The 20,024-nt window shown below is 39.2% G+C and overlaps 1 protein-coding gene across 1 annotated transcript; it reads right to left on the minus strand.

Moving 5' to 3' along the window:
- Nucleotides 1-578: 578 nt before the first annotated feature.
- LOC104504258 (gamma-aminobutyric acid receptor subunit alpha-4-like) lies at nt 579-19,888 on the minus strand (the record flags this gene model as incomplete). The annotated part of the gene is made up of 7 exons (XM_010160242.1): nt 19,669-19,888; nt 10,267-10,334; nt 7,627-7,847; nt 7,441-7,523; nt 5,528-5,671; nt 3,993-4,145; nt 579-838 (listed from the first exon to the last, which is right to left on the minus strand). Coding segments are annotated over exons 1-7 (1,149 nt in total), but the record flags the coding sequence as incomplete, so codon positions are not given.
- Nucleotides 19,889-20,024: the final 136 nt, after the last annotated feature.

The raw sequence follows: 20,024 nt of genomic DNA on the forward strand, positions 1-20,024 counted from the left end.
GAGTTAAGGAGTTAAGGTGAGCTCCTGTGCAAAGGTACGCAAGTTACATAAAAATTAAATCTATGGGGGAAGCACTACGAAAGCTGGAAAGCATTTTTTTAAGCAGTTTCAAAGGAGTTAAGGTGAGCTCCTGTGCAAAGGTACGCAAGTTACATAAAAATTAAATCTATGGGGGACACAAAGTTTTCATCCAGCAATCTTAAAAAAATCCCTGAAATTGTAACCGATTGAGAAATAAAACTCTAGATAGGCCACATGCAATGAAAGGAGAACTGTGATGTCTAGGGAAATGCTCCAAGGTACAACTGCATATTTTAATTCATTAAAGAGATCAGGCACATCAAATAACACGCTGTCCTTATAATCCATAACATCTAAGTCCGTATATTCAGCCCTATCAGAATCAACATGCAAGGAATATTTTTACAGGATTGAATAGGGTGTAGCATTAGTCTTCATTATGCTGACTTCCACTGCCCTGTTAGCTCACAGGGAACCGGGGAGGAAGTTAAAGGCCTGTTTTTACCGAGAAACATTACCAAACACAGGGAAAATATTGGTATTAGCTGAAAACATACCGTAAATGTCTCTTCTGTACTTCTTTCTCTTTGTACTGGAGCAACTGGAAATTCAAGGAGGGATTTTACTGTCTTCCTTTTTGCTTTTTCCATTTGAATATTAGTAAAATAGTTGACAGCAGCAAACTCAATGAGAGCAGAGAACACAAAGGCAAAGCAGACCGCTATAAACCAGTCCATGGCAGTAGCATAGGATACTTTCGGCAGTGAATGTCTTGCACTGATGCTCAGTGTTGTCATTGTCAACACCGTGGTTATTCCTTCAAAGAAACAAAGCAAAAGCACTGCTGAATCCAAGCAAGTCAGAGCGAGACTAGGCAAGCAGTTTCAAACACAGAATTTTAAATCTCTTAGGACTCTTTTTCTGCTGCTTGTGAATAGCACATTAGATTTAAGTCAGGGCAACCACCATATGTCTATGAGCAGCTATGCACACAGAACAATTAACCAGTTTTTAAAGGAGTCATGGAAAGCCATGACTTCAGCAGATCTTCTACACTTCACGTGAAGAAAACATGGAAGCCTTCATTTCTTTTTTTTGTGTGTGTGTGTGTGTGTCAAGTCCTCAAAAATTTCTTACAAGTTATTTTCTAAACATTTGAACATAATTTCAGTTGTTAAAGAGGGGAGCACTCCTCCGACTGCAACCAAGGCATTTTTGTAATGGATTCAGGATGCTACCTATTACACTGTGCCTGTTTCTCTGATCCCACTCGTAATCCAGGTGCCATTAAGTCATGGCAAGTTATTTTGGTACTAAGGAATATCATGTTAACAACTCTGTTAATTAGCAAACCATCACCTTATCTTTTAAACCCTTCTGCTACTAGTCAACCGATGAAAGTTAATTAGAACTTAATCTTCTGAAAAAACAACTGTTTAATTAAAGCATACAAGCATGACCACTTCATGGTAATACTTCAGATGAAAATACATGCTGTATAATACCAAGGTATAGGGTTGGGGTTTTTTTTTCATCCAAAATATCGCATATCATTCAAATGTAAAACACCAAGTATATAGTGAACACTGCGTAAGTCCTACCACAGCCTTAAGGAAGACTGACTACAAATTCAGATGTCTTTACTCTTATGAAAGGAATGCTGTACCCATTTTAATTCAAGTTGAAACGCATATGCTGAGAAGAATTCAAAATAAATAAGAGCAGGTTTTCTAACTGGATCCTCACATCCCCTATTCCCTAAATGATGGTATTCCATTCAGGCAATCTAGTATGAAAAAGCTTCACCTAGACACTGCCATACAGAGAACAGGACACAATGAAGCCAGCCTCTCCCTCTTGAAGAAGAGAAAATAAAAAGAGTAACAGCCAGTTCATAAAAGCACGAAGAATATCTCAGAGCAAACTCAGCAGGATAAAAACACAGATGCAAGCTCACAAAACCTTCTTCAGTGGGAAGGTGTGAAAAAAACACACCACTGAAAATATTTAAGTCTCAGAAATAAAAAAATTATGGAAAGTTGGGGTTTTTGGGTTTTGGTGGGTTTTGGTTTTTTTTTTCCTGGAAGAGACATATCCCTGCCTAGCCTGATTTTACCTTCATCCACTCCAAGCAAATAGTTTCCCTGAATTGTCTTTCTAAAGACTTGCAGTTGTTACTTTAACTGCCCTTGGATATGTGCCGTAAGATTTACAGGACTGAGAATTAAGTTCTGGTAAAAACTATTATATGTACACATGAGTCGTAATTATCCAGAGCTAAATACTTGCAAACTTCTGATTAGAAATGCACATAAACATATAAACATATATATTAAGAATTTTTATATTCAAATACTCTTACTAACCCAGTTTAAAATTACTGCTGCCTTTCCTCTAAGAAAGGCCAATCTCCCACAATCACCAGATTCAGGTGCCTGAAGCTCTGACTGCAGAAATCGCCACCTGATTTACCTTAGTTCCTTGTGTATCCTTCCTCTGTTACCTCTCCCAAGTTTTCACTACTCATGCAGTGTCCAATGGAAGGATCTTTTAGTTAACCTCTTCTGACAGTTCCTGTAGAAAGCTGATACCATATCAGGTATTCCTATCTCTTGCCTGCATCATTTCTATCTTCTTTCTTTTCTTCTTAAAGAAAACCTTTACAAAACAGGGTCCCTGTCGGCATTTGTCAGAAAACTAAAAAGATACTTTTAGCCATACTTTAAGCCAATTCTTTTCAAAGGTGTTTTAGAGACTTGTCTGTAACTTAGTAGCTGTCTTATTTGTTTTCCGTCTCATACACGGATATAATGACATCTATTGCTCTACAATTTGTACATTTTCAGTCATCACATTTTGTCTGTAAATACAGATTCTACCTTTACACTTCATGGCAATACTCCCTTAAAAAAAAGTACCATTATTCAGCATCACTGCAGAGGCATGTGGAGTGATATACTAGTTTGCCTAATGTAATGCCTGAGTTGAGAGCTAGTGGGGTTCTTACTAGGTTTACAGGTGGTTTTTCCTACAGCTAATCATGAACCATGTCTAATTTGTGAAACTAAACAGTGTTCAGACTCTACTTACGTGTCTGAATGGGCTGTCATGTAGAAACATTAATTCCTATTACTCTAGCCAGCATCTATCTATCTATAGAAAGGCTTTTTGTAGAACATTCTATTCCTAATTAGTCCTGCTTTAGACTACTGTACATTATAAAGTCAAGACATTGCTCTACAAAGACTGATTTAAAAAATATCCTTATCCTACTATGTTGTTAGGAATCGTATTTGCATTTAATTTCTTACACTTCCTCTTCCATACAAGCTTTTTGGTTTTTATTTCCATAGTCCACTGTAGCATCTCATTCAAGCTGTATTTTGATGAGGGCAATTTCAGTATCTTGCAATTATTTTGCTTTTTGAATTCATTTTCATAATGGCAATGGCAGAAAGGAGAGAAGAGCACTAAATATGAAATTACAGTAACAGGATCTAAGCCTTAGTCATAGCAAGCTTCCACTGATAATGCAGGTATGTTCTAAGAAGACATCTGCACACCTTGCACACTCCCCATCAATTATTTTAAAAGGATTTTGAAAGGTGTGAGTTCAGGTAATTACAGTACTGTTCACTGAAGGACAAAACTGCCCTGGATGGGGACCAAGGACTTGACTGGATGTCTCAGGGCCAGGTCTTCCCAGTTTGCTCCCCTAAGCAGGTAAAATCCCCACAGATGCACACCCATTTGCCACAGGCAATCATCTGGTTAAATATTCCAAGTTTCTCTTGAGATTCCAAGGATTCACATAACATTCTTCATACACAAATAGCAGAAATTCCCCAGAATTTACATTATTCCCTTGCTTCTGCATTAGTACAGAGGCAGCACACCCCAAGAGACTAAAAAGGCCTATTCTAGTGAAAGTCACTGAAAGAGGAAGTACAAGAAAAAGGAGAAATCATTACCAAACACAGTTCTGGCTGGAACAGATTCCTTATTTATCCAAAATGAAACTTGAGAAAGGATCACAGTCATAATGCATGGGATGTAGGTCTGAATCATAAAATAACCCATTTTCCGTCTGAGGTGGAAGTAAACTGTCATAACAATATATTCACCTAAAAAAAAAAAAAAGAAAGAAAATATTTTTCTGACTGCACATAAAATTTGTGTTGCAGAATAACTGTTTGAGATTACGAACTAGGACTGTTTAAGATGATGTTATTCATACCACTCCAGCGTGTATAGTAAGTTATGTTCCTTAGAGTGAATGAAAGTTTTAAAAAATCCTGGAAGTAGTAGGTCCTTAAAGTGTCATTCTGAAGCTGCTCTCAAAAACACTATAAATGTACAGCTAATACTGGATGACATTTTACAATATAAGCAAGATTTTAAAAATTCTTTTGGCATCTGTTGAAAAAGAGTCCCAAGACAGAAGCTATCTACCTACCATAGTATCCAGAACATTGTGGTACCTACCTGCCAAATAAAACAATAACAACAATGATGCACATTAAATGATATGGAAGCATCTCAGCTTTTCACTAGGTTTATACATCCGTACTACTGTGATAATGAAACAAATGCAAAGATCATTAACAAGAATTAAAAATAAGTTTATCTTAACTATCGTCATTCATATTAAACAAAATTTGCCGTTTTACCGTAAACTGAAAGAGCTGTCTAAATAAAGCACTACAGAATGAGCATTTTGGGGACAGTAAGGAAATCCTGCTGTTAACTCATAACAATCAATATGCTGTGAAGTAAATTTCTCATGTATTGCAAAATGCTGCTGTTTCTTTGAGAAAAACATCCATAGAGCAATACAACAAATATATTTGCTTTATCTGTTTCATTTTGACATTCTCACAACACACAAACTTGCTGATGCTTAGAAAATGATTCCAAATTTTAAAAATATTTTGGGAATATGCTTGTTTATCACCCCACTTCTCATCAGTGACACTTCACTCATTTCGGATGCCTGTAGTTGCCATTTGCCTTGTTTCTTACAGCACAAATCAGCAGAAGTATCTATTGTGACTAATGCATTTGTGCCTATCCTTACCCGACTAGAGGGTTTTTATGGCTTTAATAACCCATTCTGTATGCTGTACTTCTATCCCGAGCTGTTTGCACCGCCAGACAAAGGAAGTCTTTTGCACATAATGTGGATACAGCGCTGAGAAATTACTTCCTCACCCAGGCATCCTCTTGACTCTTCAAACTGCATTTTAAGCAGTGATTAAACGCTCATTTTGTCCCTCGGAGTAATGATCTCATTCCAGCTTTGTGAAAGACCGTCGCAATCTACTATAATGAATCTGCAAATGTAAATCTGAAGGACAGAAACCTAATTCAGATTTATGCTCTCAGCCCTTAATATATGCCCTATGACATTCAGTAGAATACTTTACGGGAAGGAAAGAAAAAAGCCTCAAGCAATGTTATAGGGTTAGTTTTACCTCAAGTTGATTTTTACGGACGACATTCCTACCTGTAATAGATTTAATGGTTTCAGAGGATACCGTATGCCCAAGCAGGTCATACTGAACTAAACTGGAAGACTCCTCAGGAACTTCCACTGACTTCTCAGGTCCTTTTGTCCAGGTATAAATCATTTCACTCTTTGGATAAGCATCTACAACACAGCATCAGTTTGCGTAAATAGGAAACTTCTTCTCTCACCTTACTAAGAGCCCAGTCCAAACCTACTGAAATTGAACACCAAGACTCACTCTAATAACTTTAGAAGACACCCTTCATATTAAGTTACCCCGCAAAGCCACCCTCAGAGGAGAATAAATAGGAGCTAAGGTCATATGTCGTGTCACACACAAATCCACTTCACATCTGAACGTGAAGTGTAAACATAAATTCTTGCTGGATTAGCCCTTATTGAGGCTATAAAGTTTATCTTTAAATCAGTTGAGAAATTTCTATCTAAAATTTTATCATTAAAATATACTGATATATATAAAAGGACATGTATAAGGAGGATACATTTTGGAGACTGGGTGCACATTTCTTTACAGAAAAGAATTATTATACTAAAAACTATATAATATTTTAAACTTGCATTTCAAATATTTTCCAGAAACCAGAGGTCAGTAAAAAAATTCACAATAGCCCCAAAATAAGCACACCCAGAAAACCATTTTACACTTAATAAAAGAGACATAACTTAGGGCTAGCATTCAATCCCTACACAGCCCAAACTCCTGTTAAAATTAAATCAAATCACTCTTGCATTCAAAATGCCTACATCTTATTTCAAGTTTCACTGTGGAAGATCTCAGATTAGTGTCAAGTGCAATTTCTGCTGGTTGGTGATTCTGCCCAAAGAAATATGCCCCTGCAGATGCCCCCACATTGAACTTCCCCTATCATTCAGCTGATACCAAAGCCAATTCTAGCAGTACCTGGTCTCCAGTCTTACCATAACAGGGATGAAAATCCTTAACAGATCAGTGTCTTTAATATCCCTCTTTGGTTGACTATGCAGCTGCATAAACTGAATTTCTGCTATGAGTAGCTTCCAGCCATTTCTAACTTCAGAGCCTTGGGGTCAAGGAAAACAGATTAATGTCCAGCCACTGACTACATCTGAGTGTAAAGCAGAGAACTCGGCAACTGAGGAGGCTTAGAAAAGTGACAAGATAGTTAATGGAGTGCACCAGCCATCCCCAGGTGATCTCAGAGGTCTCTGCTGCAGATCCAAATCAGGGAATCCATAACTATCTCCCTTAGTTGTTATGTGGAATGGCCCAAATTGTTCCTTCTAGCCAAAGTTTGGAGATTGTCCAAACATCTTTCCTGGTTTGAAATCAGATGTAAAGTCACTTAACACTAAGATTCCTCTCACCGGTCTAAAAATTATTTATCTAGGCTAAACTTGCCATGCAGGCTCCCTTTATAGGCCAGGAGACAGGAGATGGACAATACAACTAAAGATCAAATCTTTACTCGTAACTACACATCTAACTTAGGATGTCAATGTGCCTCTACTGACTACACAGAAAGTCAAATAACCTGATTCCCTAGGTGCCTTTTACCTGGCTGTTGGAAGGCGAGATGGTTCCCACCCTCTTTGTCTTCTCCAGAGCATCTCTCACTTCACTGAGTATCCAATTCCTCCCTAAAAACCAAGAAAAACTACGCATTTCAAGCAACTGTGTAGCCAGAATAGTGGGGTTTAACATAACAGCTGAATCATTGCCTGCTTTTCAATTCTCTGCCTGGGTTTAATTTTTCAGGCCTTAAATAAAATTCCCAAAGAATTTAACAGGAGTTTTGTCTGCATAAGGATTGTGTATCAAGACTAATATTCAGAAAGTTCAGTAATTGTTCAAAATCTACTTCTACTATTTAAATTCCGTAGTTACAAGAAATTTCATAATTGCAACTTACAACTCCCAAATTTGAGAGGACAAGCATGACCATCCATGGGAAAATCCACTAATCTCATGGGACACTCTGCACTTATTGTAAGCCTATAATGGAACAAATTAAATAGTCTCTGGTTGCCATTTTGTCTAGGCAGTATAACTTTTTGCATACAGTAATTGTAAGAAGCTGAACAAACAAGTCAGATACCTCATTGTGTACAGGATGGTGCCATTTCTCATTATTCTGAAGAGTTTATTTGGGGCTGTCATATTATGTGCAACAGACTTTTTCCCATTTCTGAAGAAAGTGTCGGGAGTCCACACCTTCGAAACCATCAAGTTGTTAAGCCTTAAAATTTCAATAGGGCCATCATATTTTAATCTTTTGTCTACCCATGTCTGACGGAAGAAGACATCCATTGTATACTCCTGTATTAAATTGCAGAAAAACAAAGATCACATTTGCTTGTGTTGTGTTTCCTGTAAAAAACCAGAAACCCCTCGGAAGCAATCAGTAGTAAAGAAAATACTGTCCACTACACAGACTTATTTCCAGCAATTAAAGTGCGTTGTGTACTTCTTAATAGCTTAATTTCTCACATTACTCATATCAATAAATTACTACACATATTTAATCGTTAAGGAATAATTAATCTAATGAGGTTGCAGGAAGCAGGCAATTGGATTTGTAGTCAAGCATATAACTGGGAACAAAATGATCTCTGACAATAAGTGTCAACAGACTTTTAAGAAAAAGATATCCGTGGATTTTCTGCTGCTGGCTAAATTAAAAATACCGGGCCAATTACTTCCACTTTAAAGACAGGAAAGAAAATTTACTTCCAACAGACGAAAAGTAAGCTTTTAAACGAGCAAAACTAAGTATTTCCTTTGCCATGCCCACAAAACATGGATAAAGGTTAACTACATAAATATCCCATCAAGTTCCTCAGAAAAGTCATTCAGGTGCTCCAAAGAAAACATGCAAACAACCACTGCACAACTGCAGACACAGGCAGATCATGAGAAATCATGTGAATGAATGGACAAAGTAATGTATTTCTCATCACAAGAACATAAAGGATTTCATTTAAAAAAGCATCGTGTGGTATTGAAAAAAGTAACACAGAAAGCTTTAAGACCTTTCTGACTTATAGTTGTGATTTTGTTGTTAAGCCAAACAATATTATCTGACTTAATTTCAAACTCTTCTGCATAACGTTACCACTGAAACTACTTGTATGGCCATATCTATTTGCATGGGCAAGGAGGCATGTCGACTAGTGTAACGCATCTTAGAATTACACCTGTCATCTTTTCCACGGCCGCATCCTCCACTGTGGTTCATCGTTACCCTATGAAAAGTCTCTTTCCTCGTGTCATTTCTTGCTGGTGACTTCATAGCTAATAAGTAGCAGTTCCTGTTATTAGCTTCTACATGACAGATTTTGTGACACAAGATTTCAACTCCTTTCGTCACACCAGGTATCAAAGTAACCCAGCTCTAAAAAGACATTCTGATCGTCCCCTGTACTGAGACTGTATCATACTTTGCTGTTTCAGTGAGTTTTAGGAGTGCAGCCACACTCATATCACATTGGGTCGCTAATGGATACCAACAACTAAAAATTATTCCCAAAACAATTCCTGGATCCCTGAAATCCCTGAATAGCTTCATAACTAACCCCTAATGATGAAAAGGGAAACATCTATAAACTTTCCCTTTGCCAGTTCCTTACCCACCTTCGGTCCATGATCTCACTCTTGCCTTCTCCAGTATAATTACTGATTTCCCATGCGGCACCTTGTCAAATGCTGCAATGAAACGTGAGGGATGCCATGCAGCCCTCATTTTAGATTTCAAGCACACATTACTAAATCTCCTTGGGACCAGATCCCTGTACCCCTTGTCACACCGAACAGTGTCATACTGTACATGACAGACATTGAAGGGGTAAGAAGCATTTCAGCATGAGACTGCTGTCATCAAACCAGCCCTGGAAAAAAATATCTTGCTATCATATACCTTTCCACATGATAGAACCAACTCAGGTGCACCACAAAGGGTATGACAGCACTGTATGGGAAGGAAGATGCTTCCCTGAAACTGCTTTCCTGTAAAGAAGTTCAGTTCAGCACATATGGCTGTATTACTTCCATGTGACTTCTTGGATATTTCATAAAAAGAGAAGCTACTGTGTGATTTAAGGGTATACCACTAGGTTACAGAAGTTGGTAAGAGTTATGCTGGATTCCACCTCGAATGTAGATGCCATTCAGGCACAAATAACAGTACATGCAAACGTAACATTTCTCTCCTGTGAGTATTTCATGCACGTCACTTTGACATTCAGTTTCTGCAGACGCTTATGAAAATGCTTATCAGTCAGTCAAACATTTGCTGAAAGTGATGCTAAAAGGGGCACAAAGATCAGCAAAGGACATTCACCTGAAATGAAAACGTCAACAAGTATTTGTGAAATTATGCCATTGTTATTCACTGGAGAATAACACAAGTTTCAGGAAGAAAAGGCAATTTCAAAGACATTACACATTTTCCCTACGGTAGACTGACTCAGACACTCCCCACAGGGCCTGATTCTGCCTCTACACCATGAAAGTGTGTTTTAAATCCTGTGAAGTTAATTCCTTAAGACAGCCAAAAACCGGTGAAAGTGTCATCAGAATCAGGCCTGATGTATCTAATTATAACCCATAAATTAAGCTGTTACTAATCTTGTCTACGCTGCATGTTTGACAGAACAGTACAGATGAAGCATCCACTCCTTACTGCAGTTAATGGTTTCTCAGAACCAGGCAATGGCATTTTAATGGCAGACATACATACCATTTCTACATCAGAAACAGGTCCAAAACTGGTGACATATATATCTGTTTTGACTTCAGTAACAGGACCTAATGTACAAAAAGGAAGTGAGCAAGAAAATTTGAATTTTGCAGGTCAACAATTCCCATAAACAATCCTGGCCTGTGAACAGTTATTGCTTTGAGGGTTCTGTGGATGAGCAAGAGCAAAATGCAAATACAGGTCATTTCAGATAAGTCTCTAATAACAAGCACTGCTCAATTAGCTTTACCACATAAGTAAATCAAAATCAGCATTTCCATGCAAATCCCCATTCAGAAAACCAATGTTGACTCAACGGATATGAAAACAGATGCCAAAAAATTAAAAGGCTCACTGAAAACACCGTGCTAATTAACAACAAGCACCGAATTCAGGAAATCCACATTCCCCCAAGGCGTTTATTACTAACATTCAGTAATAACTGGACTACAGATATTAGCATGCTGGTACTGGGCAATCTGGTACTACAGTATCAGAACTGCGTCCGTATCCCGAGATGCACTGGAGTGCTTTCATACTGACATTAAGAATAAAACTTGGAGAAGTAAAAATTTTTGAGTGTCTGAACCTAGGTCCAGATGCTACTACAAAGCCTGTCTTGGAAGAACTACTGATACTTAGGGCACCGTGCAAAACACTGCACCAAGCAGACGTCTTGTGCTCTTACAGCTGAGGATCACATAGCAAGTACCAGAGAAAGCAGTTTCATTTTAACGCAACATTCTCTTTACCACAGGACAAAACAGCTTGAAATTTCAGATGGGCGTTCACTCTGCAGTTCCCCTTAAACCAAAGAGCGCACACACCACCAAATTTCACTGGGATTTAGTTTTCTTCCCAATGTAAAAGGCTAGAAAGCTGCTAATCATTACCAACTGTAATGATGACTCCATGATCAAAGCATTAGGTAACAGTTTAATTCAGGTTGTTAACTCACATTGTAAATTAAAAAGGAAAAAAAAAAAAAAAACCCCACAACCTACTGATGGTCTTAGCAAACAGTACCTGTATGAAAAGAATGTACGATCTACAAATTCACAACCACGGTTTCTAAACCACTACAACTCACATTTCTAAAGAGGGTAAGTGGCTTCAGTCTGTTAATTCAGGCTTTATCATATTTGCAAGCTAAAATTGAAAAGAGGAAAAACTTAAGACTGTTAGCAGCAGCAGAATACGTCCCTCTTGCAAAGAAAAAAAAAATCACTGTTCACAGATGTCACTGAATCAAATGTTAAAAGGATAAAAAGAAATAAGCAACTAGAAAACAGGGAACCTATACTTCTTGCACCTAGAACAAGTGTCAAACTGTGAACAAAAAAGCAAAATAAATCCATATAAAATTATTTCACTAAACAGTTTGCAAGTTATGTAGAGAAGAACAGCTATGAATGTTTCAGACAAATGTCAGAAAAACAACTTTGCTGGAAGTTAACAGTTTCACAGAAGGACATTTTTTCCAAGATCAAATCTAAAGAAAATTCACCCTACAACAGTCGGTAGCTCCACAGGCCCTGGACAGTCAGATAGTTCGGCATGTCTGTCTTGAAGAAGTTTTAAAAAGAAACTCCCAAGTTCCAGGTAACACACTTTCATACTATGCTGTTTGTTTCATAGTAGGCTGCTCCCTAAACATGTCAGATGGAAGCTTCTCCCTTTTCTACAAATAAAGTGTTCATTAGGTCAAGGGAATCCATGAGTGGCTAGACCACCCATTTTACTGACAACATAGTCCAATGACATTTCCTGAATATAATTATTTCTTGAGAGGAGAAGAGCCCTAAAAGGTTGGGAAAACTCTCATTGGAACTGTCAAGATACTGGAAGTGAAGAAATTCATCTGCAGCATCACAAAATAGGGGAGAAAAGCCCAATCATGCTTGTACATAGCAGGGATCCAATTGTATCCTGGGCTGCATCAGAAGTGTGGCCAGAAGGTGGAGGGAGGGGATTCTGCCCCTCTACTCTGCTCTTTTGAGACCCCACCTGGAGTACTGCTTCCAGCTCTGGAACCCCCAACATCCGAAGGATAGAGAAGGGTTGGAGCGAGTCCCCAGGAGGCCATGAAGATGCTCCGAGGGCTGGAGCCCCTCTGCTATGGGGACAGGCTGAGAGAGTTGGGCTTGTTCAGCCTGGAGAAGAGAAGGCTCCGGGGAGACCTTATTGCACCTTCCAGTACCTGAAGGGGCTACAAGGAAGCTGGGGGGGGCTTTTTACAAGGGCCTGTAGTGACAGGACAAGGGGTAATGGGTTTAAATTGAAAGTGGGGAGGTTTAGATTAGATATCAGGAAGAAGTTCTTCCCAGAGAGAGTGGTGAAGCACTGGCACAGGTTGCCCAGAGAAGCTGTGGATGCCCCATCCCTGGAAGTGTTCAAGGCCAGGTTGGATGAGGCTTTGAGCAACCTGGTCTAGTGGAAGGTGTCCCTGCCCATGGCAGGGGGGTTGGAACTAGATGGTCTTTAAGGTACCTTCCAACCCAAACCATTCTATGATTCTACGTATCTGACCTCCCGTAATCACAAGATTATAATTTATCTAGTGTTGGTTTAAATATATATTTGTTTCACCTGAATTTGAAATTCTCCTGAAATCAAAGTTCTATAGAAATGAAAGAGTCTTTTTCTCACATAGCTCTAATAAGAAAATGTAGGAATTTGTCCTGTTAATATTGCACGCAGCTGCTTTATTTGTTAGTTCTAAGAAACTAAATAGGAGTATGCCTTCAAAGAAAAAAAATCAAACCAAACCCACACCCCAAACCTTTAACTGCTTTCCTCTGGTGATACTTTCTTTTCTTCAGATCTCAGAACACTGTGATTTTATAATCATATCAGATTAGGCAAAGGGACAAAATTTTCCCACAGGCATGAGCTGCTTCTCTTCAGGCATTGATTTCTTTTGTTTTATATAACCGTTACAGCTTCATGGGCAATAGGTGTTCAGAGATTTTTTGCAAGTTTATTTTTTGCAGTTACTCAGAAAGAAAGGGAGAGCTAAGACCAAGAAGCTAATCTCCAAATCAGCAAGCCTACGATTTAATGCTATTAGAAATGCTATAGCAGCAGCACAGGACTGAAACTATGCTTGAATGCACTCTTCAGTAACAGCTATTCTGTTCTCAAACCTTCATCTATTAGTAGTACCCATCAGAAACAAGGAAGCAGGAGCTCTCAGACAGTAATGAAGCCACAAAATAGGGTTGAAATTAAAGTTTACTTTGGGTTGTTTGTCCAACATGATGGCAGTACAGTGTCAAAACAAATGTTAAAATCCCATTGTAGGCCACTAGAAAATGGCAGATGAATGAGGATCTAGAAATATTTTAGGCATCATAACAGTTACCCAGCTAGAACTGACGTGCAAATCCTTGCTTTGCATCCCAAACCTCGGTCAATCGTTAAAACGCCTGGTAGGAGCGAAGACAGCAGCAAGGGACAGCGAAGCTGATTATCTCCCTAATGCAGGGAGGTGATTTCTCCAACTGCAGCCCTGTCACGCTCCACGCCTTCCACCTACACTGTCAGTTCACAACTATTAAAGCCAAACCTTGGATTTTCTAGCACATCACAGTACTTAAAGCCAACCGAGGAATATCTACGGTGACACCAAAATTTATCCCTTATTCTTCTGGTTCTAGAAGAAAACACAACTCCAGTTGGTAACATTAGCGGGGGTACAAGCAGTGAGTCATGCTTTTTTTCTTTTTTAACTATTATTAATCGCGGGAATTCCTGTCAACGAGGAGGTGATCTGTAGTCACCTAACCTACTTTTACTGGTGATTTAAGCAGCCCTCCGAAATGAACATGTTGCACCACTTAATCAACTCAGGCTCTGCAAGTAGAAGATCCTATTAGAATCCTTAACAGGCTATTACTGGCAATAAAATGCAGTGAGTTGTAAGAAGGCCAATTAACTTTAAATATGACCATTTGGGCTTATCCCTCAATGGATGTTCAGAAAGCATCTATCCACCCTAAATCTTCAGGAACGCTGAAGAACTATTTATAACATACTGGTGTGTATTTTTATGTCAATGAAATAGGAGGAGAGTCCTACACACTGCAGTGGGAACAGTTAAGTCTGAATCACTGCTTGCAGGATAATGTACTTTAAAAGAAGCTCAGGCAGGATTAAAAGCAACCCCTGCAAAAAAAGCCAGAATAGTTCACTGTTAGATAAAGACGTTACATGTGGGCAGAAAAAGCGATGCCAGGCCCTAACCTTGTGAAGAGGAACATAAGACAGCTCTCCCATGCATTTTATGCCAACATATGGGTTGAACTGCAGCACTACTCCCAGCAAAAGACTTTGGGCTCCATTATCCCCGCGTCTCCATAGGCAACTGTCACTGCAGAGATCTCCACTGTATGTAAACAGTCAAATCCTGCACAGGCTTTCTGTAAATTGCAAATTTTGCCATCAAGAGTCCGCAACCAATTGGGAACATTAGCAAACAAGTCTGTACAAAGGTTTCAACGTGCAAAGTACAATTCAAATGCTAAGTGCAGCTATTGCTGCTATTACGAGATCAGTCCCAGGATACATAAACTACATGAAATTATATTACATCAGTTCCTACAGCTACATCTAAAAAAAAAAAAAAAAAATCTACAGATTTTTTTTTAACTACATGTGAAAGATTTGGTGCTTACTCTTTCCAAATTCTTGCTGCCTGAATAGGGTTGATATTTTTTAACTAAAAAAAAAAAAAACAGACCCGCAACCAAACACATCATATGAAGCATGTTCTCTTGTTTCATTTTACCAGAAAGAACAGCAGAGGACAGCTGCTATATGTAAGATTTCTGTTAGGAAGCCAGAACAGCTAGGCAGGGCATTTTTTAAAAACTAATGTGGAATTCAAACACATGGGCTACATTCTCTACCTAAAATCAAATACAACTAATGCAGCAGCACACAATAACTTTTGTCTCTACATGTGTTCAGCCATTAGTGTGTCTGGACCCTGAAAAGGGGAAAAATCCCCTCCAGAAATGAGGAGATGACTCTGTTTCTTTGCCTGTTCATCAGCAAATAATCTCTGCTGAGACGGCCAACAAGCTTGATACTGGTGCCAGTTTTCACGATGTGGACACCTGTCTACCAAGAACTGGACTAAGAATATCAGCTAATTTTGTACAGGTCACTGAACAACAGACAGATGGTAATGACTTCAAGCATTACTAACCTCGGCCAAATTCAAATCAGTCCACTACAGGTATCCAACACCATATCCTGTTAAGCCTTTCAGTCATCTACTCTCACCAGCTGAGAGACAACTGCCTGAAAAAAAATGGTTCAGCTTCACTTTACAGTGCTCACATAAGTCCATTTTCAATCTAAAAATAAAAAAAATGCTATATCTACTATGCTGATCAATGGAACCTTGAAGGTATGTGTGAATTCCTAATAAAAGCAGATGATCACATAGATATTTTTAAGTTCACTTTAAAAAAAAAATAATTGTCTTTATTCTTCAAATGTATGCTGTGTTTATTTTCTGACATAAGTCACTACTCCTGCACTGACATGAAATGAAACTCCAGAAAAGCTGCACATCACAAAGCCGAGAAAGGGCAGAGAAGCCCTCTCCTATTCTTCTTGAGAGAAACAATGGCCAACATATTTAATGCCACCACGTACTTGGCTTCACTTTCACAGATAAGAGATCATGACAAAGAAGATGAAAAGAGGAAGGAAACAAAAAGGAAAATGAATTAACAGGGGCTGTCCTGTTCCTTCAACTCATGAGCCAGCGTCAGTGGCAACTCCTAAACAGAAACCCACAGAGCTATCAGCATTTTGCTAGCTGATGGCAAGACTTGCAGCTCATGCCAGGCTCTACCCCTCACAAACAGCAGACCCAAGAGAAGACAGCTCCAGCTTTCACCGACTGTTGGGCAACCACACCAGAACCAGCCAGCAGCCCACTGCGGGTGATACTTTCAGCCCTTTAAGAGCCGATGTCAGCAGGTTTCACCGTCAACCTACCAGCCCTGGCCAGGGGGCAAGTCACATGCCGCCTTCCTTCTTTGGTTTGGTCATTATAAGCAGGACTCTAGAGATGAGATGTTTATAAAAGGCACAATTAACAGAAAAATTCATTAAAATTAGCAGCTACACGGCAGCACACAGTCCTCACCAGCTTCAATCCCACATTCCTCCCACTTCCCAAAGTGTGATGAGTTACCCTATCACTGAAGTTTCAAAGACACTGTTACATTTTCTAAAGTTATTACCCAGTACAGGTTTGAATCTGGCCCTTACTTATGTCAAGAGTTGCCTGGGTAAAGTCTCAAACCATGCAAGGGTTGAAAATGGCAAATCAGACCCAGGCCTTTTAACCCAAACAAATAACACTCCTGTTAAAGAGAGTCATCTGGATTTCAACCATCACTTTGAAACTGATCACCAGCAGAAAGGTAACACTGGGATTTTCAAAGACAATCCAGGTTTTGCAACTTTCTGCAGTTTTTCTTCGGTCAGTGTCACACAGGAAATTTTTAAAAAGCAGATGAAAACTGGAGTCAGGGTATAACTAGAAATGCTTTTGCTTCAAAGTTTTCCAGCTGAATCAAAATAGCACTGTGGTAACACTCCAAGTTTTCCAGAAGATAATGCTTTTAATTACTCACACTACAAGCTGCATCTGTAAACACCCTGTTCTCATGAACTGTTAGATTATAGAGTGGTTTTGAACAGGAAATTCCAATTCATTACAGATTGCATTCTGAAATTCAGGATAATGATAAAATGGAGTATAGAGTGTGGGGAATGGAATCAACTTACATTTCCACCACACTACTTTCAAACATCATACAGCATTACTTTATTCATTAGCCCCTAGGTACCTTCCCTCTACTGAAATTCAACACTCTCATGCATTTAAAGTCTTCCTGACAGCACTTGGGTGTTTTTTTCCTTCATACACAAAACTGCCCATTCTGCTTTGTTTCATTACATTTCTAGGTGAAATCTCTTTGCTTCTCTCTTGCTTCTTCAGATTCCCTCCCCCCAAAACTTAATGGGAACCTTCACTTAAATGGTCTTTAATAGACTTTTTCATAAGCCCTTCTCATTTTTTTTAATTACACTACCCAACCTCACAGTGCTCAGTAAGTGACAGCAACTTCTTAGGGTTTTCTTAATCAACTTACAAAAGTGAGTTTATAATGCAAGCTGTCAATCAAATGACATGGGGAACTTCATTCTTCTACTGACCAACATACGCCATGCTCCTGCATAAGAAGTACCAAGACAAGCTTCCATATACTCTGTTTAGGATCAAATCCCTCCTGGAAGACTATTTCCACATTTGTAAGCATGCTCAGGCAATTTAACTTCTCCCCTGTAACTAGGAAAAATTGTGCTTATTAATGATAGCGTGGAGAATTTGGATCTGGTCTTAGGCAACCTCCAAAATGTTAGATTTTCTACTTAGCTCTGCATGCAAAAAATCTTCATGAATTGTTATTTGTGGCAACTCTGGAAGATGCCAGCGAAATTCAGAATTTGGCTACCTCCCCAAGTCTGATTTTAAACACCATTTGCACCAGAATTAGAAGTATTTTCATTGATTTGAAGTTTAAAATCAGCATCAGTCAGACATCCGTGCGGCCTTTTGTTCTTAAAATAAAAACCTTCGTTTCATTTTGAGCCGTGTGAAAACTAGATGGTGAATCAGCTTCAAGAATAAAACAAAAATAAATATTCTGCTGTTCATCAGAAAGTGACGTAGCTTTAACGTTACCAAAACACACTATACTTTCCATCTCTAAATCTTCCCATCCCCTCTGACACTGTGTTTGCTATGCTATAAATTAGTGAGTGACCCACTTTTAAAGATGCAAGTCCCATTTGTCATAAAGATTTATCAGGAAAAAAAAAAAGGGGGAAAATTTGATTTTGAGAGTGTGTATTTTAATAACTAAGCCATTCTTATTACTCTGTGTCACATCAAAAAGTCAAATCTGACCAATTGCAGAATTTTCACTCTTTGGTTGGTTTTGATTTGGTTTTTTGTTTGGTTGGTTAGGTTAGGGTTTTTTGTTTGTTTGTTTGTTTTAAGCTGCTCTTACCAAATCAGGTGAAGATAAGTTTTGCTCTAAAGAACTAGGGAGGCAGGCATCATTTTTGAAAATAAAGTTGGCTTTTTTCCCCCCCATGTTTACTTAGAAGTTCAAAATTCAACATTGAATGGTTTAGATGTCGTAAGAAAGAAGAAACAAGAAGCAATATAATCCCAATTTTTTTGAGAAATATTCACCCAGAAGTGTTTTCCCCAGGCTGAAATCTGAATGGTTTTTTCTCCCTCTATCATTTCCTTCAATACTGCTGTTATAAAAGTTCAAGGAGATGCAATGAACTTTTTCTCCTTGATAGCATTTTGCTGAAAGACTGCAACACTTATTGGGGAAAAAGATCTACTCTTGCAAAATATCTATCTTGCAAAGGAAAACTGTATTAAAATAAAAATCAACACAAACTGTATGTCATATTACATATTTAGTAGTTGTTTAATTTTGGAAATCTGATAATGCTCATAAAGCATCTTTGCTAGATGACTAATTAGTTGGCATTCAACCTAAAATGATGCCAAACATAGCACATCTCTTGCACGCGTGCAGAAGTGTCTGTAACCTCTCTGCAGAGACTACATTTCACAAGACTACTGGTTCCCAATGATTCTTCTGGGCGCTAATAAATTTAGCTTTTTTCTCACCTAACATGTAAAGCTAACTTACACAAGGCCTCATTTATTCCATACACTCAAAATAATAAGGGACCGATCAACGATGCCAAGTGTTGTCGTTTGACAATCACGATCACGCATGTGAGCACTGTATATGGCATGTGGGGTACGTGTTAGCATACATGTCAGTGTAGATGTATCACGTGTATGAAGAAGGTACTTTCAGGGGAGGAAGAAAGTATTTTGCAACATAAACCTACGCAAGAATCTCATTCAATCCTGCATAGGAAGCAGCCTATAAAACACTCCTTATAGCTTTGTGCATCGTGAGAAGGGCTGTAGCATTTCTTCTTAAAGCTTCTTTTTTTTTACTTTCAAATCTGTAATCAGGAATGAAAATACTAAAAATACAAAATAAACTTTTCTTTCACCTGGATCCTGATGACTTTTGGTTTCAAGTCCCTACACTGTCACATCAAACCCAATAAAGAACAAGCCGAGCTCTTCGTTCAGCAGCACAGAGCTGCATCTTAACAGCCTGGGGCACAGAAGGGGCACAAGACCCCCACATGCAGAGCACAGGTGAAGGCAAATTCCTCCACTTCTAATTCGGCAGTAAGTCCGCTACTTCTAAATCAAAGCCGGAATTCAAGCAACTGTGGCAAAGAGCTGGTGTACTCACGCACCTGAGCGCTGGTTTTCCCTAACTGGTGGAACAGAGCCCATGGAATACCTGAGCTCCCAAGCTGGCAAAGCACGCTTGTCTCTGCGAGGACCCAATCCCTGGCATTTAGGGGTCAAAAGAACCAGAAGAATCTGGATGTTCGGACAGGTCCCTCCATCCTCACCGAACCAACAAACCCGGCTCCAGGGCTGGTTTTCCCCCGCACAGCGCAACAGCAGCATCCCGAGCCCAGGGTGTGGGCAGAGCAGCGGAGCGGGGGCTGAGCCCGGGACCGCCCCAGCGGGGCCCCCCACGCCCGGGGCTGCTCAGCCCCCCCGGAGCTTTCCGGGCCAGGCACTTCCTACCCTTCCCTCCCTG

Source organism: Eurypyga helias, unplaced genomic scaffold (assembly GCF_000690775.1).
Source record: "Eurypyga helias isolate BGI_N326 unplaced genomic scaffold, ASM69077v1 scaffold14681, whole genome shotgun sequence".
Taxonomy (NCBI): domain Eukaryota; kingdom Metazoa; phylum Chordata; class Aves; order Eurypygiformes; family Eurypygidae; genus Eurypyga; species Eurypyga helias.